At 37.4% G+C, this 26,179-nt stretch overlaps 1 protein-coding gene across 2 annotated transcripts in view; it reads right to left on the bottom strand.

Annotated features, from left to right (window-relative positions):
* Positions 1 to 26,179, bottom strand: part of rapgef5b (Rap guanine nucleotide exchange factor (GEF) 5b) — a 128,317-nt gene that overhangs the window by 49,051 nt on the left and 53,087 nt on the right. For both annotated transcript variants that reach the window (XM_056475212.1, XM_056475213.1), the window contains exons 10-11: positions 12,862 to 12,974; positions 12,180 to 12,280 (exon numbers count right to left, since the gene is read on the bottom strand). In XM_056475212.1, the coding sequence (XP_056331187.1) occupies positions 12,180 to 12,280; positions 12,862 to 12,974 (214 nt within the window). The remainder of the gene's footprint in view (positions 1 to 12,179; positions 12,281 to 12,861; positions 12,975 to 26,179) is intronic.

The following is a 26,179-nucleotide window of genomic DNA, read 5'->3' as shown; positions in this document are numbered from 1 at the left end:
TTTAAATAAATCATGCAAGGAGACTTTTGTGCAACGTTTCCTCAAAGTTTGGATTTTGTGTCATTATTTACCTAAATAAAATTATTTAAATGTCGCGCTTAAACTGCAGTTGCTGCTAGAAAGAGCCACCGCAGAAAACCCATGGCAAATGGTTGAACATTTTTCCCACACTTATTTATTTGGTGTGCCAGAGGAACACATCGTTCGAACTTATTTTTGGCCAAGCCATGTAATTTTTAATTTGCTTATCGGTATAAAAAGACAACTTGAAACAAACTAGGGTGAGTCACATAATACCAGCACAATGTTATTTTCCCCAGACAGTGTGTAATGTCTTATCCTTGCACTTGAACTGTCAAAAGCACAAGAAGTTGTCAAAATGTACATCTTGGGGACTATCTTTATTTATTTATTTTATGCTCTTCACCTGCAGTGTCTTGCCTTGAGCATTCGCACCAAATTCACCAGCATGCTTAAAAAGCACACATTTACAAAATCACTCCCTTGTTTTCATTAAGATGTCCAGAAGAATTATTTTACATAAACTATCCCTGTTTTGCATAAATTAAGCTCATAAAGCATGGATAACGTGCTTTGATAGCTTCAGTCTCATTATGCTCAGGCTTCATGAGGAAGTGTTTGGTAATTTTAGTGTGAACTGAGTTATTGTCATCAATGAAACCCATTCCCACAAGTCTCTCGTTCTGCCGTGTGGACAGAGATTGATTATCGTTCATTGACCAGAACTCTCCAATGACCTCAGCAGGCCTTGAACACAGATCTGACCACTCTGCTCAGGTGATTGAATTCGTTTAAAGCAGAAATAAGAGATATTGGATCAGGAGAGCAAAACCAATTCACATCCCTTAGAGAAAACCAGGGTTTGATTTGTCATATTTGATCCACATGGTTTGGACAATTAGAAAGCAGTGAATAATACATTACTATAAAATCAGCTAGATGTAAACCTAATATAAATGTTATTTATAATATAATGTAATATATAATATATCTATATAATTAATATTATTTTACTTCTATTTTAAAGAATTATATGCAGTAAAGGATATGCAAACACTTCAAAATATTAGCTAATATATGAACGGAAAATAGATTTGTATTCAACTGGGAGGAAAAAAAAGTTAGCAAACTGTAAAACAGTTTAGATGCTTTTTAAATGTTTTTATTAAACATTGTAATGAATGGTGTTTTATTTGTATTTTAATGAATTAGATGCCATAAAGGACATGCAAACACTGCAAAATATTTAGCTATAAACTCTACTGACTGACTTTCCACAAATTTAACCAAAAAAAAATCATGTAATTTTTGATATTTCATTTGTAATTTTTCAGCAGTTTCTCTTTTATTCAGCAAGATTTCATTCATGTCCTTGTAACTCACTCTGAATTACTGGACGTGAGCATGAAATAAGGACTGATAGGTGAGAGTTGATTTAAAGGGGTGGTCCAGAGTGTATTTTTAGGGCTTGGTTGTGTTTATAAGATGCAAAGAAATGTGTGCTCATGCTTCACTTGTAGAAAATCACGTTATTATTTCATACATCTTACTTTTAATATATACAGCTACTCAGCTAACATGAAAGCGACTGTCATATTTCCTAGTTTTTCTGAAAGCCCTGCCCTTCAAGAGGCTCTGATTGGTCTGGTTCACGGATTGACTCCATGTCACTCCCCTACAAGTGTAAACAGTCCAGTCAGAGCAGCTGTTAGCAGCATTAGCTGTCTGAATCAGACAGAAATGAAGAGCATGCAGCTCTTGCCTGCTCTCTAAAATAAAATCTGACAAGTGTCTATCACATTTATTTGGAATAAGTATGTGTAAGTAATATGAAACGTTCATATATCTTGGTATTTGAGATGTAAAGGCACGGAAAGCAGCCACATAGAGAGACATGCATAGAGAGACACTGTAGCGCCGCTGAGGATTGTGGCTGTTTACAGGGGTTTGACTGAAAAATATGAATTTGTAGCTAAATTGTTAACTGTGGCTAACAGCTTTTCCCGTTGTTCACATCCTTGTTTACGTCCTCGCTACAACATATCGTTAACGCTAGAAACCGTACCTGTAGTTGATCAATTTTAACAAATAAAAACACTTACAGGTTGCAGCTCACAATCCACAGTTTGTCAGTTGGAGGAGTTTTAACCATATCCAGCACTGAACAGAGAGAGATTCTGGAATGTTCTCCTTTGTCAAATGCTAGAGCTATATCTTTTTAAAAATAATTCTATAATTCTAAATTGATCATTTCTGTGGAAATAGCAGCGTTTAAACGACATATTAGCTTTCATTGGTTTAACATTACAGCGCCTCTGGCCGCACCCCTTCGCTTGTGCAGGGTGTGTGCGCGAGGTGAATGCACATTATCGGAAGCGTTTGTGATCTCACTAGCCCAGATGTATCTTTTTGTAGTTCCCAAATTACGTTTGCTGTAGGCTTTGCAATGCTAACACTGTAAAAGCCAATGTCTCCCTTTGCATTGAACTTTGAGTGTCTTACATTCAGAGATGTTGTTTATGTTCACACAGCTACATTAACTAAATCAACTAAAGTTTAAAATATGATATCATAGTGGACCACCCCTTCAATGTAATTTAATACCGCTCGCTGGACGAAAAGAAAACTGAAGTTTTTTCCCGAACAGTATAAACCTGTACATTCAAATTCAAATGACGTATTGTATTGTATAAATAAATAAATAAAAACTTTTGACATTGGTATTGACTAATCTAATGTATATAAACAAATATATTATTGTATTGTATCATATAAAAATATGAATTTAAAGAGAGATTAATTTAAGAGAGATCTGTGAGAGGTGTATTTATTTATGCTGGACACTATATATAACTTTTTTAAAACATAGTTATTCTTTTGAACGCAAACCAAATTGTTTTCATTTAAGAAATTAAGCACAACAATAATAAATATGTAAAACAATATATATGAATGCGCATCAAAAAGTCTGGTAGATTTTAATTGTACTTTTGTGAAATATTATTCAAATGTTAAAATGTAGAATCCATTTAACATATATTCAAATAATATGCTTCATTATTTATTGTTTTATTAGTATTATTATTATTTTATTTTCAGAACCGATTAGCCCAGCCATGTCACATGATCATTCAGAAATCTGTCTAATTTGAGGATCTGATGCTAGAAAAACTATTGCGATTAGTGTCAAACAGTTGAGCTGTTGACTATTTTTGTGGAAACAGTGCATGTTACCTGCAGTTCTCTTAGGATCTCTTATCAGCGTAATATGTCAAATCAATAAGTTGTATATTGACTTTTCTCTAAATGCAGAGCACTGAAAACTGAAAACGACATGTTCATTACACAAGGAAAATGCCTGATATTGGACACAAGAGGAAATATTACAATCATCGAACACCAAAAAATACAATAAGCCAATCCACCCTCTTGGCTTGAGGATCAATGAACATTATTGCTGAAATAATCAGAGGAATTTGCATTAAAATTGATCAGGTTTCCACTGCTATGGGCTGAATTCACTCCCTCACACACACATTAAAGAGACTAAATGTACAAAATAACTGACTGTATTACAAAGAAACACTACTCAAAATCAAATGCTATTATAAATAGTAACATTTCTTGCATAACTGAGCATTCATTTGAATATTTTTTCTTTTAAAATTTTAATAATTTAACTATTTATTTATTTTTTAGCAATAATAATGTTAAACAACCAAAACCACTGAACCACAGACAAACATGTACAGTCAAATCACAGAGGCTTCTTTTCTTTCTTTCATCTTTATTCTTTTATTCTTTCTTTCTTTCCTTTTTTCTTTCATTTTCTTTTTCCCTTTTCTTTCTTTCTTTCTTTCTTTCTTTCTTTCTTTCTTTCTTTCTTTCTTTCTTTCTTTCTTTCTTTCTTTCTTTCCTTTTCTTTTTCTACCATTTTATTTTCTTTTTCTGCCCATTTCTTTCTTTCTTTCTTTATTTCTTTCTTTCCTTTATTTTTCCTTTTCTTTCTTTCTTTATTTATTTCTTTCTTTCCTACTTTCTTTCTTTCTTTCTTTCTTTCTTTCTTTCTTTCTTTATTTTCCTTCTTTCTTTCTTTCTTTCCTTTCTTAACTTTCTTTCTTCTTCTTTTTTCTTCTTTCTTTCTTTCTTCTTTCTCTTTGATTCCTTTTCTTCTTCTTCTCTTTCTTTTCTTTCCGTTCCTGTGTCTTTTCTCTGCTTTCTTTCTTTTCTTTCATGTTCTTTAGTTCCTTTATCTTTCATTTTCTTTCTTTCTTTCTTCATTTTCTTATTCCCTTTTCTTCTTTCTTTCTTTTCATTTCCTTTATTCCTTGTTCTTTCTTCTTTCTTTCTTTCTTCTTTCTTTACATTCCATTGTCTTTCTATTTCTAATTTTCCTTTCTGTTCCTTTCCTTTCTTTTTTCTTTCTTCTTCTTGTCTTTCTTTTCTTTATTTCTTTCTTTCCTTTCTTTCCATTATTTTTCTTCTTCTTTCTTCTTTCTTTCCTTTTCTTTCTGTCTTTCTTTCTTTCATTTTCTTTCTTTCTTTCTTTCTTTCTTTCTTTCTTTCTTTCTTTCTTCTTCTTTCTTTCTTTCTTTCTTTCTTTCTTTCTTTCTTTCTTCTTTCATTTTCTTTATTTCTTTTCTTTCTTTCTTTCTTTCTTTCTCTTTCCTCTTCTTTATTTCTTTCCTTTTCTTGCTTTCTTTCTTTCATTCATTCATTCTTTCTTTCATTTTCTTTCTTCCTTTTTCTTTCTTTCTTGCATTCTCTCTTTAATTTTCTTTCCTCTTCTTTCTTTCACTCTTTAATTTTCTTTCTTTCTTTCTTTCTTTCTTTCTTTCTTTCTTTCTTTCTTTCTTTCTTTCTTTCTTTCTTTCTTTCTTTCTTTCTTTCTTTCTTTCTTTCTTTCTTCCCACATCATCTTCTAGTTACTGTATTTATTAGCATTGAGAGATGCCAAAAGCTCCAGCTCTGCAGGGAGATACAGTTGGGTGGATACCTTTCATTTGGAAAAAAGCGAAAAAAATAAAAATAAAAGCACCTCTCCCTCTCCTTAAACGAATCAATACTTTTACTGCACACTTCCCTTCGGCTTTATACGTTAAACAACAAACATTTAAATCCCTTTGTGTACAGAAGCTGCCCAGTCCTGCAGGATGTAAACACGGAAATCATCTGGGATCAGCTGATGGATACTTCAGAAGCCGTATGAAATCAATACTGAGCCATATCAAACTCCATACACATGTGAGGAGAGCGCGAGCATGACAGTCTCACATAATACACCGCAAGCTTCTCGTCCCATGAGACCTGTCCTCTGGGAATCTCCATGTCTGCTTCTGTCTGTCTCGTTCTTTCTTTGTCTCTGTTCAGGGGAACATACAATACTGAACTGATACATATAAATGTATATGTGGACAGAAACAAGCTTTAGAAAAACGATATAAACATCCCCAGGCAGTTTAAACCAATGCAGTGATTGTGCATTTCAAAAATGGCATAAAAAAACTCATTTATTTATCTGTCATACCGTTTACACTACAATAGTTTTATGGTGCAGGACAAAACCCTCCCAGAAGAATAGAGCTTATACCAGGCAGTTGGGAGTGAAGCCACTTCATCTGACAGTTCATAGATCATGCCGACCTTTTCCCCCAACAATAAATCACTGCTTATCTTGACAACACCAGAAAATTATTATTATTTTTTTTTATACATATAATAGAGGGGTGACAATACAAAGTGTGCTCCATCAGCACAAAGCTTTTGTAGGAATAGCTCAGCCAAAAAAAAATCATATACGTGTTTTTTTTTCTAAATTTGTATTGCTTTCTTTGTCACAAAAACAGCTTTCTTTAACAAAAAAAAAAAAAAACAGTTTATAAGAATGTCCAAGCTGCTCTTTTGCACACAGAGAATATCAGATGGGTTGAAAGTGAATGGGGACAAGACTGTGGCATGATTTTAAAGATTTTTTTTTACTATCATCATTTATGTTTCTCAGAATTTGTATAAGTTTCTTTGTTCCGCTGAACACAAATAGAGAGGTTTGGCAGAATGTCCAAGCTGCTCTTTTTGCACACAGGGAAAATGAAATGGGGACAATGTCTGTTAGTATGATTCTAAAAGAAATAGCTGAACCTAATGTTTTATATAGATCATCATTTATGACTTTTTGAAATTTGTAGTGTGTTCTTTGTTACTCTAAACCAAGAGGTTTAGCAGAATGTTCAAGCTGCTCTTTTGCACACAGGCTGTTAGGTATCATCATGTTTTGTTTGTTTTTGTTTTTGCGTGGTTGTCATGTTGTCTTTGTTCTGCTAAAAAAAACAGAAAGGTTTAGCAGAATGTCCAAACTGCTTTTTAATACAGTAAAAATAATTAGGGACTATGGCTGTTAGATATGATTTTCATGGAAATAGTTCAAATTGAAAGTTTTAATTTTGTCATCATTTATGTTGTTGTTGTTGTTGTTTTTTTTTTTTTTGGAATCTGTATAGCTTTCTTTGTTCTGCTGAACCAAAACAGAGAGGTGTAGCAGAATGTTCAAGCTCCTCTTTTCAACACACTGAAAGTGAATGGGGACTGTGGATGTTAGGTATGATTTTCAAAGACAATAAGTTTTATTTATAACAAAATGTATGATTTGTGGAATTTGCATTTATGTTTTTTTTCTTGGTTCTGCTGAACCATTGAGGTTTAGCAGAATGTCCAATCTGCTTTTTTTGCACACAGTAAAAGTGAAAGGGAATTATGCATTATGCATATGCAATATGATTTTCACGGAAATAGCTCAACCAAAAGTTTTTATTTATATCAGCACTTATAATTTTGGAGATTTGTTTTGCATTCTTTGTTCTGCTGAAGATTATCAGTGCTTATGCCTATGAATACTTTGCTGTTTGTGTAACAAGATCCGTCTCCACCTTTGATTGTAATAAAAAAGTAAATCCACACTTTGATTATGAAGATTTAGGAAACACTTAAGCAGCAACAACACTACCATGAACTCTGCCATTGTTGTGCATATTTGTTTGTGCTTGGCTTTAATCTACACTTCCCTAAACTCACACTATAGATGTGACAGACACAACAATGGCGATGGTTTTTTAAAAATAAATCCACTTTGAAACACATATTTGTTTTCAACTTTGTTTTATCAGTCCCCAAAAAATTACTTTACTGTGCAAATGAACAGGCAAAATGTATATAAAGTTTTCCTCCCTCGAGCCTCCATAGCACCACCAAAATCATTGATCTCTCTTATGAAAAGTTTTTGTATGGATTCAGAAAACTTGGAAAACTTGGACTATGTGCTTTTAAGTTCTCTCTGGAGCTAGGAAGTCCATGTCCTCTTGCATTGTATGGAAAAGAGCAGTATGAACATTTTGCAAAATGTATCCTTCTGTGTTCCACATAAGTACATCAGTAATACAGGCTCATGTAACAAAAAAAACAAAACAAAAAAAATGAGATGAATTATGCCTTTAAAGTTGCCCTATAATGAAAATTTGGGTATACACAGGCATAGTTGAATAATATGAGTTGAAACGGAATTGAAATAGCCATAACGTAAGACACAAACATTGTTTCCTCGTTCTCATGTAAATTCCAAAAACAGGCCGATCAGAACACAATACAGACTGTTGAATTGCTCATGGGGCACGCCGTCGAGATTTGTATATACTTTAGATTACGTTCTACGACATCTGGACCTGACAAACATCTGCATCATCAGCAAATAAATGCTGCTGAAGTGCGATTTAGTGCGTTTATGTAATAATTATGTCTCCAACATTATTAGATTTGCTTGGAATATTTATGAATGTCTCCAATAGACTACCAGAGCGGCATTGATGCGTCCTGAAGTAAAGTGAAACAACTCTAACCTCCAGCAAGATAAAGCCATTGTATGCAGAGCTATTGACCTTTATCCATAAAGTATAATTATGGAAACTGTGTTCATCTTAACTAAAAGCTACGTCGTGTTTGCTAGCCTCACGCATCACGCACCTGTCAGTCAGTCAAGTCAGTATGTATAACCTTAAAGGGTTAAACAAATAACGCACAGTACTACTACGATTACAGAAAAGTTTGCGCTGTTATAATTCACTTACCTTTTAATTAGTTTTGGTGCGATTATAACCGCTATAAAAAAGTTTCTAAAAAAGCAAAAACGACTTAATGTTTTGAATGAGAAGGTAATGTAATGTAGCTGTGGCGGGATGAATATTGTTGTGGCGCCCCACAATGAATGTAGCGATGTAGCGGGCACCATGAATGATTCCCAAAGCCATTACTTTAGAACTCATCAGAACGCAAAATGCAGGATATACAGATTATAAATTTGTTCAGTGCCGCCATGAAGAGACATAAGGTGTGTTTCTTTGTGTCTATTTGTTTATTTATCATGTTTATTGGGTAATTTGGCAAACATGTTTGTAATATGATGTAACAAACAAATAGACTGTGTTTAAAGCACAATTAAGCATTATGGCTCATCACTCAGCTCTTACTGCAATTTCTCTGGAGCAAAAAGAACAGCAATACATTTTACTAAACACCATCGGTTTACACAGAGGTTGATATCAATTCCTGGCTGTGTTTACATTTACCTTATAGCTTCAAAATACAACACAATACACCTCTGTCAGTCACTTTTGTCAAGTTTAATAATAATTTAGCCTATATTTATTTTTAGGTTACTTTGGTGGTTAAAATTAGGTAGCTCACTCACTCCATGCTAAAATAAACCTTCCCCGCCACTTAAGATAAAATTATTTAACAGGACATCTACTTTGTTTATTAATTTATTTATTTATTTTTTGTCAATTGAAGCATGATTATTTTGCACTTGGTTATTTCAGAGTGCATCATGCTGTGTGTTCATGGGTGAGAGCTCATTAATATAAACGACTGTTCCAAATATGGTCAATAAGGACTTTCTAGGGGTATTGTATTTTGTAATAAATGAGCATATAAAACCATTTCTATATAATTTTTGAACTTATCCAAGTCACACACCTACTATGTTGGTATTACATAGTATAATTTTCATATTGAATCAATGGCACCTTAAAAATCACCCATTTTGTTAATTAATTGGATTTTAAGTGGCAGTTTTGTCCAAATGGCATCTTTCCCTCAGTTCAGCAGTGGAAGAGAGTTCTGGAATTGCACTGAAAGCAGAGAGAAGAACTGCAGCAGCAGTGCAGGATTTAAACAGACAGACTCTCTGCACACAACAGAGAAGTGAGCTGAACTATAGCGATTAGCTATCAATGTCTTTAATGAGGTTAGAACTCACTCCGCTGGACTGACCCGCCATGCAAGAGGGAGGGGGAACAGACACCGCAGAGTCAGGCTTTTCTAAGGGGAAAGAACACTTACTCATTCCTCTAATCTAGTCTGAGAGACATAATAGCTTAATATCCAACAACTTCAGCAATTCCGAGTACCAAAGCAAAGCATTTTCTGACCACTTTAAATAGGCCTGGATATGAATTATAGTTCTTTTGTTCGGCTTCAAAACAATGCCTTACAACCATCCCAAATCCCACAGATTCACTCCATAGTTGACCATAAACTAAATGGCTTTAGGGCTACAGAGATGTTCAGCTCCCTATGGAGAATCTGAATCAATAATTGCAACAAACAAATCAAGAATGGCTTGAGGCAGCAGGCAAAATATTTCTTACTTCTTGAACGCAATGCAATAGTACCTCACATGCACCAAGACTATACTATGATCATGAAAGCATTTAAGGTATTTAAATGACTAATAAATCAATGAGCATCTCTCAGTATTTGGAACTACCCCACAATCTGCTTTTCTCCCTTTTCGAGCACCCTGTTTAACTGCTGCCAGCTAACCATGGAGAGTAGCATGCCATCCATGACGGAAGAGCACTGAAGCCAGCAGGAGATAATAACTCAGTACCAGCAGGATAAAATATAGTCTGACAGTCATCTAAAAGTAGATCACCACCATCACATCATTAACCTTATAGCACAGAGCTAAAATAAGAAATATGTTTGAAGTATGACACAGCATTTTAGGGAAATTCTTTATGTATGTGATTATGTGGAGAGATGCTTATGACAGAAGTTTAAAAAAACATTTAAAGGCAATTTAGCTTGTTTTAAATACTGGTACTAAATTAAGGTCTATTAAACTTAAAATAGCTGTTGATACTTCACTGAAAAATGAAAAAAAAACTGAAATGATTTATTTACTCTTATGTCATTCAAACCATGCATGGCTGGCTTTCTTCTGGAGAAGACTAAATATGATATTCTGAAGAATATTTGAAGAACTGTATTTGTCCATGTAATGAAAGTCAATGGGGTTCACTCGGATGTGTCATATTTTCAAAACATCCTTTTCTTTTGTGGATGGAATTTAAATTTTTAAGTAAGCTATCTCTTACTGGAAGACATTCCGGTATATGTTTTATGCAGTGAATGCACTTCCAGCAGCAACCCAGTACTGGGAAACAGCCATACACTTTTATGCATGCACTTATACACTACAGACAATTTAGTTCATCCAATTCACTTATGAATGCCATGTCTTTGGACTGTGTGGGGAAACCAGGCGAACACCGGGAGAACATGCAAACTCCACACAAATATCCCAACTGGCCCAGCCGGGACTCAATCCAGCGATTTTCTTGCTGTGAGCCACCGTGCTACCACAAGAGAAGACATGGTCATTTTTAAGATGATCGTATTCATATGAAAATCTTGAATTAGCTTTTATTTTCATTTTATGTTTACATTTTAGTGACATGTTATGTGCTTTTATTATTTTTATAACCTAATTTTTTATAATCTAACTTTATTACATTTAATATTTTATTAACATTTTAACATTAAGATTTTATAGTCATTTATGACTTTACAGCAATTTGTAACCCTGGTCCACAAGACCAATCTTAAATTGGACCAGCATTTGGTGGCAATAGCCAACAATACACTGTATGAATCAAATGTGTTACATTTTCTGACAAAAATAACTAGAATATTAAGTAAAGACCATCTTCCATCAAGATATTTAGAACATTTCCCAATGTAAATACAACAAAACTTAATTTCTGATGAGTAATATGCACCGCTAAGAGTTTTGAGTAATATACATTGCTATATTGCTATAATATACACATCATATACAGAGATTTGGAGAACTTTAAAGGTGAATTTTAAACAGTGGCATCTCAGAAAAAAACATTGCCCTGTCCTAACAAACCACATCAAGGAAAACTCAGATAACATTTAAATCTCACTTTCAAAATAAAATGACTGGATTTGTTGTCCACAGTCACATTATATACACAGCTGAAGTCAGAATTATTAGCCCACCTGTTTATTTTTTTCACCAATTTCTGTTTAACGGAGAGACGATTTTTTCAACACTTTTCTAAACATAATAGTCTTAATAACTCATTTCTAATGACTGATTTATTTTATCTTTGCCATGATGACAGTAAATAATATTTGACTAGATATTTCTCAAGACACTTCTATACAGCTTAAAGTGACTAAAGGCTTAACTGGGTTAATTAGGTTAACTAGGCAGGCTAGGGTAATTAGGCAATTATAATTATTGTATAACTATGGTTTGTTCTGTAGACTATTGCTTAAAGGGGCTAATAATTTTGACCTTAAAATGATTTGTAAAAAATGTAAAACTGCTTTTATTCTAGCCTGAAATAAAACAAATAAGACTTTCTCCAGAAGAAAAAATATTATCAGACATACTGTGACAATTTCCTTGCTCTGTTAAACATCATTTGGGAAATATTTAAATAAGAAAAAAATGGGGGTTTAATAATTCAGACTTCAACTGTACTGTAAGTGTACTTCATACTCTTAAGTTTTTAATCTAATCACTATAATGTACTACTTACTATATGAAATGTATCAATGTTACACTATTTTAGTAGTTTTGGGTAATTTTATACTGCATGTCTATGCAGAAAACATTCAAGCCAAGTCTAAACTAAAAACGATACATGAATAAAAAACCAAACCAACCAGAAACTCCACATGCAGAACTTCACCGAATCAAAAACCACCTGTAAGACTTCATCAGTGCTTCAAGTCTGCAGATCACATCTGACACCCCCAAAAGGCTGAGTAGAAAAGCATCACATCCTCACCTGTCTCTCTGCTCTGGAGGCTCGTCTGCTCCTCATCCAGCCTCAGCTGACCCAGCACATGCTCCAGAACCTTTTCAGGGCTGGCGGGCACGGCGGCGTACCTGTGGGAGACAGAATAGTCACTGGAGTCTTCCTCGTCAATGGAAGACAGCGAGCGACTGCTGCACCAGCCTTCCTCCTCGCCCTCTTCCTCGGTGCCCTCCTCATCGATGTATCGGAAATACGGCACATCGAACGTGGGCATGGTGCCTCGGTCGGTGCTGCTGGTATCAGAGGTCTCGTCCTCATCCTCGTCTTCCTCCTGTTCCACCAGAGCGGCCGGCATCAACCTGCCGTCCAGGTGCGGGTCCACTGCACGCCTGCTGCCCATGTTGGCATCAGTGCCAGCTTACCAGGAGGAACCACTCTGGAGCTTCTGACTTATGAGCCCTCGGAAACCAAACAGCTCCATAGGAAAGAGTGCACGGCAATGCAGCACATCCTCGGATGAGTGTGTGTGTGTGTGTGAGTGAGAAATTGACTTCAGGGAGATGAGAGATAAAAATAAAGTGACAAAGAGCCAAGGCTGGACAGATTACATCCAAGACGGAATGACAAGAGTGAGAAATGAGAGAGAGAGAGAGAATGGGTGTGTGTGCTGTCAAGCGCGGTTCGCATGTGTGTGTGTGCAGCTGCTGCTTACCTCCGGCTCCAGGAGGAGGAGGAAGAGGAGGGAGATTTGAGTGACGTCGTCCTCTTAGGAAGCAGCACCTCGTGGCTCCGCTCGCACACACGGACTGCTGCGTCACCGAGGGGCTGCGGATGGGAGGGGGGACCACGGATTACATTATCACCAAGGAGATTCCCTGTCTTCCCGTCGCTGTCTGCCTCCCTCCCCTCCCCTGATTTACATCACAATAGTGTGTTAAATTAAAAAGGCCACATCAAACGGCAGCGCTCAATGGGACGGTTTTATCGTGACCCAACACAATGCTACTGTAGGGCTGCTCGGCGCAAGGACATATTTAGATTTGAATGATTCGCTTGTTTGGATGGTGAATTGATTTAAATATTTTTTTTATAGATTGCATAATCATAAAATGTAATCAGACTATGGTGAACTGATATGCGTGCTGCTGAGTATATATGTATCCAGTGTGTGCATACAGTTGAAGTCAGAATTTGCTTTTTTTTTTTTTTTTTTTTAAATATTCCCAAATGATGTTTAACAGAGCAAGGAAATTTTCACAGTATGTCTGATAATATTTTTTCTTCTGGAGAAAGTCTTATTTGTTTTATTTCGGCTAGAATAAAAAGCAGTTTGAATTTTTTTAAAAACTATTTTAAGGTCAAGATTATTAGCCCCTTTAAGCTATATTAAGCTATATTCTTCAATAGTCTACAGAAAAACCATCATTATACAGTAATTTGCCTAATTACTAGGGCCAGAGGGAATCTGCGGACGTTTTTTGCTATTTCTGCTGAGAATTTTGGTAAAAATCTACAGATTTCTGCGGAATTATTTTGTGAGTTTCATAACTAAAACCTTAATATGTGAAATAAAAAAGAATATCTTTTTAACTTGTATTTAATGTTTAAAATGCAAATCCAATAAGATCCACTTCATTTGGTAAACAAAGCAGGTCTCTCATATAAAATATCAACTAAAAGACAGAAAATATTACTGTACAAACTGCATTGAACATAAATCATATGATTATTTTAATATTAGTTAATAATATTACTGTAATTAATTAAAAAACTGAATAAATATAGATTTACACACATTTACTCAAGTAAATGAACAGAATTAATGATGGGCTAAAAATCTGCGAAATTCTGCGGAAAATCTGCAGAAAATCTCTGGAAAATCTGCGGAATTCTGTGTGCGCAGATTCCGAGTGGGCCTACTAATTACCCTAATCTGACTAGTTAACCTAATTAACCTAGTTAAGCCTTTAACTGTCAGTTTAAGCTGTGTAAAAGTGTAAAATACACTGTGTAAAATATAGCGTCAAATATTATTTACTGTCATCATGGCAAAGATAAAATAAATCAGTTATTAGAAATGAGTTATTAAAACTATTATGTTTAGAAATGTGTTGAAAAATCTTCTCTCAGTTAAACAGAAAGTGGGGGAAAAAATAAACAGGGGGGCTAATAATTCTGACTTCAACTATATGTAAATATTGAAAACATATTTCAACATGCATGGTCATCGCTATGACTTTCTATATAGAACGTAAAAGGAGATATTTTGAAGAGTAAATAAACAGATCTCCATTGTAAAGACAGAGATACATTGGAAGTCAATGGGAAGCAAAACTGGTTATCGGCATTCTTCACAAGAGCTTTTGTGTTCAGCAGAACAAAGACATGCATATTGTCTGGAAACGTGAGGGTGTGTAAAATTGATAGAATAATGAATTATTTCGCTGAAAATAAATATACATAGGGCAGCACGGTGGCACAGTGGGTTGCACAATCGCCTCACAGCATGAAGGTCGCTGGTTCCAGCCCTGGCTGGGTCAGTTGGCGTTTCCATGTGGAGTTTGCATGTTCTTCCCATGTTTGTGTGGGTTTCCTCCGGGTGCTCCGGTTTTCCCAAAGATGTGGTATAGGCGAATTGGGTAAGCTAAAAGTTGCAGCTGGAAGGGCATCCGCTGTGTAAAACATATGCTGGATAAATTAATTATGCTGTGGTGACCCCAGATTAAACAAGGGACTAAGTCGAAAAGAAAAACAAATGAATGCATAAATATACATATTAAGGATAAAAATACTTAGGCTGTATATGAACACTAATACAGTACATGCAGCATTCATATGGCTGAAATATCAAATATTTTTTTTTATAAATATTCGGCATAAGTAAAGGTTGCAAAAAAACATTCAAAGACATTATGGCTAGAATGGCAGTAAATGGATTGTAACTTTGGCTTTAGTGTCAAAGCTTTTGTCATCATTGAATTTGTATAAAACATGTAACCATGGACCACAAAACTAAATTTAAATAATCATGTACCAATGCTGTTTTCTGATCTAATTAGTTTTCTGATCTAATCTTGTACCAAAGTGTGAGAGCTCATTCAAAAATCTGTTTACCTGTTAAGGGAGCCAAATTGTGGAATGATTTACCTGTTAGCCTAAAATTAGAAAGTAATAGTTTTAGTAGTGTTCTTAAAAAATGGAACAGCACTGTTTGCACAAATAATCTACTATTAGTTTGTTTGATCATGCCGCCTTTGCTTTTGCCTTCAGTAATTTTATGTAAAGAGTTATAATACTGCGTAGATGTTTTTATTATATTTTAATTTTTTCACAAGACTCCTTTGGACAGATGCTGAGAATTAGCAGGTCTGCTAAAACACTTAAACAAATGCATTTGGTTGTCCAGTGTAATTGTGATGTCCATGTCAAATAAATAAATTAAAATAATAATAATAAAATAAAATAAAAAACTTCTTGTGCAACTTAAGACTGGTTTTGTGCTCCAGGGTCACATTTCTGTTCATATATGACTGAAAATGCTGAAGCTAAAACTGATATTGTCCTGCAAAAGCCCTATCATTTTGCCCTTTGTGCGTTATCAATCTTACACAGTTGCCTGAACATACTAAAACATACACACACACACTAAGAACAAAGCCCTAAATCCAGCCCACCTCCAATATTCATACATCCCTAAAACTCAACCTATATTTATATTTCACTACATCAATGATAATTCTATATATTCTGCATTACAAAATGACTACTTTAGTCTAGAACACCAAACCAACCAGCTATGGAAGACCCACATATTCTATCCGAAAAGGAAAGTTTGTATCTAACTATGATACGATATGAAAACATGATACATATCTGGACTGTGAACTCCATGTGAGCTGGTGTGACTCACTAGTGTGTGTAAACATGGGTGTGAGCATCTCACGCCTTCCATAATGCCTGTGCAAACAACGGACGGACCGGGATCTTACAGTCAGTCCTGCAAAACATCCTCATTACAACCAGACACTAACAGAAGAGCAATTCAAGTTAGCGGTGTAATTAACGGATAGATCATATGCAGGGTTTGTGTGAGCGTGCGTGTGTGCGCACATTTTAATGAGCTGATTTTCATCCTAGACCACAGCAAACAGCACATCAGTCAATGTGGTGTGTGTGCGTGTGTGTCTGTGTGTGTGTGTGTTTGGCCGTAATTAGGCAGACAGACAGCCTGGAAAGACCAGCACTTTTCTGCTCTAATTGCCCATTGCACTGAAGCATTGAGAGACCTTCAATGATCCCGTGCACACACACACACATAGAGATATATGGATGCATGCACTCACTACAGCCTTCACACAAACATACACACTCATGATGATCAGCACAAACTGCATTAAAAAGCCTCAATCTTGTCTCGCCATGCTGAAGTTTCTGCTTGGCTTTGGCTTCCATTAATAGCAGTGGACCGTAGACAAGTGCTGCCTGTATATTCCGACTCTAGAGGGGGAAACATGAACGCTTAAGTAGTGACAGAAAAACATTATGTGGGATCGAAATGTGGCATTTAGTGGCATTAGTAGCTCAAGGGAAAAGTTTAGACCGTTATAATGCCATCTTCTTTAGCTGTAATGGTATCTGAGCAGGCTGGAAGAAAAGCCAGAACATCTGTCTTTGTTTGGTCCCTTTAACCTACTCACTGCCAGTTTAGCCAATATTTCAGCAACCAGTGTTGCCTTGGTGGAAAACAGTGTATTTTATTTATTCAGTCATGAAGGCTCTCAAAGTGTGTGTTTGTCACAGGTCTGTCACCAAAATGCGACCTCTGGTGGACAGCATTGATATATATATACACTAGATATCGCATACGGACCCTGAGAATGCGTCAATAGCATTTGTACAGTGCTCCTAGGACAAATGTCATTCAACCGCACTATTCAAGAATATGAAGATGCTGGAATTTTGCGCTGCGTACGGGTGTAGTAATGAGTAAACAAAGAAAACAAGGCATCAAACTTCATAGGTAAGATTTCATTTCTTTAAGTTTTAGTATGTTACGAACTTTTGTGCTAAACAAGTAATGATGAAAATACAGTCTTTTACTGCACTGACCATAAGGAAAAAGTAGCACCAACTCGCACTAAATACTAGGCTTATGCTAGTTTGGTTAAATAAAATAAGGAAACAATGTAAATGAAATATGACAACAAGACGCTGCGGTGTCAGAAACTGGATAATGGAGATTCATTTACAAACTAATCACTCCCTCCGTTAGAATGAGTAGTGAAAGTGGGAGAAGGGGTGTGTTTCAGGACACGAATTAGTTCAAATTTACCAGGGAGGGAGGGTAATACAGTTCCATGCACACAAACACACGCTCTTTAACGGAAATGCCCGTGCGGTCTCTTATCCATCGATATAGAAAAGTGATGTCAAATTATAATTTACGTAATTACAAAAAAATATATTTGCATACTGGTCACCGGCAAAAATCATGATCATAGATATATGTATATATGTGTATATATCTCTGGCTCTGGATGGCTAATCCTCCACTGCACCTTGGTCCCACATTCATTTCAAAGGAGCGCTACCCTGTACTAAAATGGCGGCTCTATTGATGCATTCCTTCCAATAGACAACAATAGTGTAGACATCTAATGTAAATATATATGGGTGGACAGTAGCAGACAGTTGTTGCTAGAGCGGATATGGTTGCGGCCGGAAGTTAACAAGAATTATTTTTATTATTTATTAAATTTCCCAACCCTAAACCCAACCATCACAGTAATGTAAAAACAGTAGTTGTACTGACTATTATTTATGCTCTCTATTAAATTACACATTAAAATTGTATTTTTAACACCTACCCCCAACCCTAAACCCAACAGTCACAGTACTGTAAAAATATTAATTATTGTTATACAGTGTCATAAAAAAAATGCTGCTATATTGATGTGCATATCGTACTTGCGGCTGGCCGTGTAGACTTTACTGTACTGAGTCTGAAATGAGACACAGATTCAGAGTAGAGGTCTGCGAGAGCCGCTGGACCCGACCAGATTTCTTGCGGCACAGGAATAAATTTTCAAATAAAACAGGGTAGCGGCCGGTAACTCTGGTGTAATTTAAATTACGCATTACACGCATTACTCACCTGTTGTCATTTGGTCTAATTCACTGCTCTACTTATACTTGCCCTGTCTTGTTGCTCATTGCCAGATTATTGTGTTCATTAAACTTACGGACACTCTGCGACTCCTCTTTACCTTTTATCTAGTCTAGTGTTATTATTTCTGATTTAACCTTTTGCTTACCTTTTGTTATCTGCGCAGTCACCTCGCGGTGGAATCATGCTTCTCATCTTCCGTTGCCAGTTCCAGCATCCGTTCCTCAGCCCTTTTGTTCTTCATTATACTGAATAAACACTCAATTTGAACTGTAATCCTCTCTGTATTTTATCCGAGCCTTGACAGAATAATCTGGCCAAAACCTCCCAGTATGAAACCGACAATGGAATCCCTCATACACGTAGCTGCGAAGCTACATGGTATTACACTGGGTCGACATGAACAGGAGCTGGTAGCAGCAAGACACGCCGGTGAGAGCTTATTTGCTCAGGTCACCGTGCTCACCGCCCAGCTGCGGGGCCTACAGTACGTTGCAATTCCACCCCAACACCCGATTTCCATTATGCCCCGGAGCTGCGGATTAACAATCGCCCCCACTACTCAGGTCAGTCCACAGAGTGTCGTGCCTTTCTAACACAGTGCGAGGTGTTTTTTTTCCCTTCAACTCAACACCTATTCCAATGATCGTGCCAGAGTGGCGTTTGTGATTTCTCTGCTAACCGGGAGAGCAAGAGACTGGGGAGCGGCTCTGTGGGAGGCCAACCCCGAATGTTGTAATCATGTTCCCGATTTCAAGCAGGAGATGATCAAAGTGTTCGATCAATCTGTTCACAGACACGAGGCGTCGTGTAGCCTCTTCACTCTTCGCAAGGGAAAGAGATCAGCAGCGGATTATGTGATTGAATTCTGAACTCTGGCAGCCACCCTTTGACTGGAATGAGCTGGCACTCACAGCTCGTTTTCTGGAGGGTCTCAACACTGAGGTTAAGGACGAGCTCCTGGCCCACGACCTCCCCATCCGGTTCGAAAAACTGGTTAAACTGGCACATCAAGTGGATAGACGCCTCACACGTCTGACACTGAGCCCATGCAACGGGGTGCCATGCGTCTTTCCCAAACGGAACGACAATGCCGTCTGGTGGCAAGACTTTGCATGTACAACAGGGGCTATTGACATTTCGCCCTGAGATGTCCAGTAAAAGAGTCTAGCTCATCAGTAGATAGGAGTGTACTGGTGAGCGCAACCACTTCATCCCCATCACTCTTGTCCTGTTCATCGCTAGATGTCACTACACATCAAAGATTCGTCTATTTCCTGTTCAGTCTTCATCGATTCTGGTGCAGAGGGGAACTTTATGGATGAGACTTGGGCTAAAGACAATGAGATACCTTTCCAGACTCTCGACCCTCCTCTCACCATTTATTCCCTTGATGGACGACCTCTCACCAGGATCGACTTATCCTTTGAGTCTCACCGTCTCTGGCAATCACAAAGAGACAATTTCATTTAAGTTATTTCGCTCTCCCTTTACCCCCTTAGTATTGGGTCATCCATGGCTCATCTAACATAATCCCCACATAGACTGGTCCAAAGGGACATTATTTTCATGGAGTATGCCTTGTCATGTCAAATGTCTCGTTTCTGCTGTACCTGCTGTGTCTTCTGTTTCTGTGTTGCAGGAGAAGCCCGGAGATTTATTCGGTGTTCCTGAGGAGTACCACGATCTACGATCGGTGTTTAGCCATTCCCGGGCCGCCTCTCTTCCTCCTCACTGCCCTTATGACTGCAGCATCATTCTCATTCCGGGGAGCACCCTTCTCCACTGTAAGCTTTATTCTTTATCTGCACCCGAATGTTTAGCACTTGAGAATTATCTTACCTAATCACTCGCGGCGTGAACTATAGTCCCATCTACCTCTCCAGCTGGAGCGGGGTTTTTCTTTGTAAAAAAGAAAGACGGATCCTTGCGCCCGTACATTGATTATAGAGGGACTTTGATAACCCTGCAGGATATTGAAGGCTGATGCTATGAGAGGCAATGGGTAATGGTCCTTGATGGTAATGCTATTTATTACCATCAAGAACCGCTACCAATTGCCTCTCTAGGCATCAGCCTTCGATATCCTGCTGGGCGCTGAGGCGTTCACTAAATTGGATCTGCGTAACACTTATCACTTAGTGCGCATTAAGCAGGGGGATGAGTGGAAAACAGCGTTCATTACTGCGCTCGTCACTTTGAATATAGGGTTCTTCCCTTCGGCCTGGTAAACGCTCCGTCCGTATTCCAAGCCCTGGTAAACGATGTTTTACGGGATATGCTCAATATCTTTGTATTCGTTTACCTGGACGATATCCTTATCTTCCCCAGCATGTCCGTCGTGTCCTTCATCACTTGCTGGAGAATCAGCAGAGGGGATTAGTATGGATCCATCAAAGGTCCGGGTGGTAGTAGAATGGCCTGTGCCCGACTCTCGTTCAGTGCTACAGAGATTTCTTGGGTTTGCTAATGTTTAATCGCCATTTCATCTGAAAAATTTCATCTGAAATTTTTGTCAAGTTGCCTCTCCGGTAACCACATTAACATCTACTAAGATCCAATTCTCATGGACCCAGGCTGCCCAGGCAGCTTTCAAACGTCCAAGCGATTATTCTCCTCCGCCCCCATCCTCTTTACCTCCGATCCGTCACGAAAATTTATCCTCGAAGTAGACACGTCTAGTGTAGGCGTTGGAGCTGTCCTCTTGCAACGGGCTGAAGATAATAAGGTCCACCAGTGTGCCTTTTTCTCCCATTGCCTTTCACCCGGCGAGTGCAATTATGATGTAGGAGCCCGCAAACTCCTTGTGGTTCATCGGAGAATGGCGACAATGGTTGGAGGGATCTTCCATCCCATTCGTGGTTTGGACCGACCACCGTAACTTAACCTATATCTGGTCTGCTAAATGACTTGATGCCAGTCAAGCACGATGGGATCTTTTCTTTAGTCGTTTTAATTTCACAATCTCCTATCGACCCGGTAGTAGGAACGTTAAACCAGACGCTCTTTCTCGTGAATTTATTACAACTGAGGACGAGCAACCTACCGAAACTATTGTTCCCGAGGGACAGTAATAAGCAAGTTTTTTTGGATTATTGAGCATCAAATGAAGAAGGCAAGAAATTATTCGTTCCCAAGTCCGTACGTCCAGCGGTACTGCGCAGGACTCACTCGTCCAAACTCATTGCCCATCCCAGCATTAAGGGCACTCTCGCGGCCACTTCTCAACGTTCCTGGTGGCCATCCATGGCTCACGTCATCCTTCGATTTGTCTTGTCCTGTCCAGTGTGCGCCCAATGTAAATCTAGTAATTCACCTCCGGCAGGTCTATTGCGACCCCTCCCCATTCCTTCATGTCCGTGGTCTCACATTGCTTTAGACTTCATCACGGGGTTACCTCCTTCGGCTGCTAATACCGTTATTCTCACTGAGGTTGATCATTTCTCTAAAGCCGCACACTTCATCCCCCTACCCAAACTCCCCTCTGCGAAGGAGATAGCTCTTATCGTGTTTGATCATGTTTTCAAACTCCACGGTTTACCCTCGGAAATAGTTTCCGATCGCGGACCCCAGTTCGCATTTCAATTCTGGAATTCTGGAAGAAATTCGGCCGGCAGATTGGGGCTACGGTCAATTTATTTTCCGGGTTTCAACTTCAGACTAACGTGCAAGCCGAACGCGTAACCAGATTTTGGGTCGTCTTTTCCGCACTCATGGTGCGAGCAGTTAGGGTTGGCTGAATACACTTATAACTGACTGCCCACATAATCTACTCGTATTTCTCCCTTTCACTGCTGCTTAGGATATCAACCCCCCATATTCCACTCGCAAGAATCTGAAGCTTCAGTACCCTCTGTACAAGCTTTCATCAAACGTTGTCGACGCACTTGGCAGAGAGCACGTAAATCGCTGCTCTGTTCTATGACTCAGCTGTTTCTCCTTACAATTAAGCGATGGTGCGCACGCATTACTCACCTGTTGTCATTTGGTCTAATTCACCGTTCTACTTATACTTGCCCTGTCTTGTTGCTCATTGCCAGATTATTTTGTTCATTAAACTTATGGACACTCTGCGACTCCTCTTTACCTTTTGTCTAGTCTAGTGTTATTATTTATCATTTAACCTTTTGCTTACCTGTTATCCACCTTCTCATCTGCCGTTGCCGGCTCCAGCATCCATTCTTAAGCCCTTTTTTTCTACATTATATTGAATAAAGACTCAATTTGAACTGCAATCCTCTGTTTTCTGTCCTGTCTAAAGTTCAATTTCAAACGGTTTATTTTATTTTCAAGATCTTAGGTGAACTATCTGCTACTGCTTATTCAGAATGGCAATAAATATCATATAAAATGGCATTCAAACTCACATTATTAGCATTTAACACTGAATAAAGCACATGAGGTGTACCAGAGGTGATCTTTGTCAGTTTTCTGCTGTTCAGCTGCGAAAAATAGAAGCAGTTTTTAAAATATACATTTCAGGTGTTCGTTAAGACAAAAACTATTTATTAAATTTAGGACACAATTTAAATCAGCATGTTGGGGTCCTCAATCTGCCAACATGTGCTTGTATGTGTTTTAACCCAGAAATGCAATACCTTCAACAACTGTCAAAATTACATACAGCACCTTTAATGCACATGAACCCAAATAACTATGGTAAACAGCAGGACAGGACATTGCTTTTGTGACATGATTTTTGTGTAAACACGTCAATAGGGATTGTTTCAACAATACTGTCACCTGTACACAAAACACTTCGATAACTACATACAATCATATGATCCAAAATAGAGTGTTTGTAGTGTGAAATGGTGTAAAATAATTACTTACAAATGCTCAAATTATTGTAACAGTTTTGTAAAGTATTGTAAAGTTTTTTTTGTCTCAGGATTTGTTATTTACTAAGCAGTTTAAACAAATATGAAGAGTTCAGATGCAAAAACCTCTAAATTCCTCAAAAATTAGCATTTTCATCAGGCTCTTGTGTGTGTGTTTAGTAATATCACTTTCATGGCAAAGAGTAAGTCCTTTTCTTGTAAGTAAGTTTTTGCTGTGAAATTTCTCAACATAAACAACAGAGGCTGAGATAAATGTTTGTTTGAGGGAAATTTCAGACGGCATTTAGAGGTTTTTGCATCTGAACTCTGCAAATGTAGTCTTACTTTTTTCCTTCAACCTTCAGTAACAACTTTATATCTTTATTTTTATTTTGTTTACTGTGATTAGCTAAGAATAAGTAGACCTGCCGTTGATTTTCAAAAGTTATATTTAGATAAACATTTTTACATATGTTGTTGCACAACGCCACATTTCTTTAGCTAGTCTAATTCTTTTCAATTTCATAGTCATTGTGAAACTGCTTATTTCAACCTTACAGGACCTGTAAAAGCTTATGGCACATTCACTTACTTTGTGTATAAGACTTTATTCAGTAAGTCATTGAGAACACTTATGCAATGACAACAAGGAAGTATATTTTAGCAGTGTGTTAAGTAGTGTTGTGTGGCTGTGTGGTTGATAAGGTGTTATAAATGGCTACTCAGATGTTACCTTGTGGTCTGAGTAAAAAAAAAACAAGCCGTCTCTCACACATCATCAATGTCCTAAGTTGAGCTGGATAGTTGATAAGGTGTTGCTGTGCAACCAGTTTTGTTGATTGAATTTTGTTCCTTACAACACTATAAGCAAAATTACATCTTTTGTTTTAACTATAATTTATAGACAAAAGATCAGCCAGGCAATTGTGATTTTTAGTAAAGTTCAATGTGCAATAACATTTATTCCCTTTATTATATCTCTATGTAAAATTTTGAACCAATTGTTGTCAACAACACTGGTGGCTGTTAAGTGAACGGCAGCTAAGAATAATCAGTCCTGTGATTCTCGTCCAATCAAGTTGCGGATAAAAAGTACTTTTTTCAGTACTCTTTCAAACATTGGATACCATAGTTAAAGGGGTGTTCCAGAGTGTATTTTTAAGGCTTGGTTTTTTTTTTTATAAGATGCAAAGCAATGTGTGCTCATGCTTCACAAGCACACACTTTAGCTCTGCTGTGTAAATAATCAGTGTCCCCATTTCAGTTTGAGACTGAATCAGACAGAAAATGAAAAGGACACAGCTGAACCTCATGCCTGCTCTCTAAATAAAATCTGACAAGTGTCCTTCACATATATTCGGTTATAAGCATGTGTAAGTAATATGAAACGTTCACATATCTTTTTCGAGTTCGTTAGTTGAGATGTAGAATGCAGGGAAAGTGGCCGCATAGAGAGACACTGTAGCACTGCTGAGGATTGTGGGTGTTTATAGTGGTTTGATGGATAAATATGAATTTGTAGCTAAATTGTTAGCGGTTCCAAAAAGTATTTCCCGTTGTTTACATCCTTGTTTACGTCCTCGCTACAACATACCGTTAACACTAGAAACTGTCCGTGTAATTGATCAATTTGACCAAATAAAAACACTTACAGGTTGTGGCTCATAATCCACAGTTTCTGCTATTATGATTGGAGCTGCTCCTACTTTGAGGAGTTTTTACCCGAATCCAGCACTGAACTGGGAGAGATTTTGGAAACTGCCCTTTGTCAAATGCTAGAGCTATATATTTTTCATAATTCTCTGGAACATAATTAAAATTAAATTGTAAGTACTTCTCTTTTTGTGTCGTGTCCTTTGGAAGCCCAAATACAGAAACAGAAGAAGCTCTGTAGAAATAGCGGCGTTTAGACGACATTTTAGCTTTCTCTGCTAAACATTACAGCACCTCTGGCCACGCCCCTTCACTGCGCGGGGTGTATTTGTGTAATCTGAAGGGTTTTGATCTCACTAGCCCGGATGTATTTTTTTGTAGTCACCAAACTTTCTTCGCTGTAGGCTTTGCTAAACTAACTCTGTGAAAGACAATGTCTCCCTTTGCATTGAATTTTGAGCGTCTTACATTAAGAGATGTTGTTTACAGTATGTTCACACAGCTACAATACACATCAACTAAAGTTTAAAATATGTTACCATAGTGGTCTACCCCTTTAAGTTATTTTCCTATGGCAATATCAAAGTACAAAGAACATTTTAATAACCCGAAGAACCTTTTCCCACTACAAAGAACATATTGTGGGAACAAAAAGTGTTCCATGGATGTAAAAGGTTATTCATAATATAAAGAACCTTTATTTTTAAGAGTGTGCACATATTAAAAAAAATTATAGTGTGCATATTGTGCAATAGAGTTAAAATGATTGGTTTGACCAGCTCTTAAAAAGATAGTTCACCCAAAAATGAAAAATCCCTCACAATTTGTTCAAACTCAAGTGGTTATAAACTTTCGTGAACACAAAACACAAAATAATATATTTTAAAGAGTTTTGGAAAGCAGTGTTGGGTCCCGCTCTCTGAAAACGTTCTTTTTTGCAGGAGGGATGTCTGTAAATTATACCTCTGAGAATAAATACAAATGTATCTATCGCAGATTAATATACCATTTGAATGAAGCACTTTTGCTCTATAGTTGAACTAGAATCATGGTGGAATATCCTGTGGAGTGCACTTCACATGGCACTGATGGCCCAATTCGAACAAACATCTGAAGTGATAAGAGGCACATACTAAATGTGCAGAGCGGTGGGGATCAGAGACCATTATTGAGAAGCGCTGGGTACAGTGAGAGACATATCCCATAAAAAGATATTTTTGATTAGAGAGTACACTACAATCACACTAAAAGATCTCCTGCTTCTCATGTTCTCCTCTGAAGTGACAGTATGCGTCACGACTGGATCTTGATGAACACTTCTGTGATTATACCAGGGCTGACATCACTCTTTTAATAATATCAGTCACCTCATATTGTGTACATTGCTTATT

The sequence above is a fragment of the Danio aesculapii genome, chromosome 16 (genome assembly GCF_903798145.1).
Source record: "Danio aesculapii chromosome 16, fDanAes4.1, whole genome shotgun sequence".
NCBI lineage: Eukaryota > Metazoa > Chordata > Actinopteri > Cypriniformes > Danionidae > Danio > Danio aesculapii.
The sequence above is the reverse complement of the archived record's forward strand: the minus strand, read 5'-3'. Positions and strand labels throughout refer to the sequence as shown.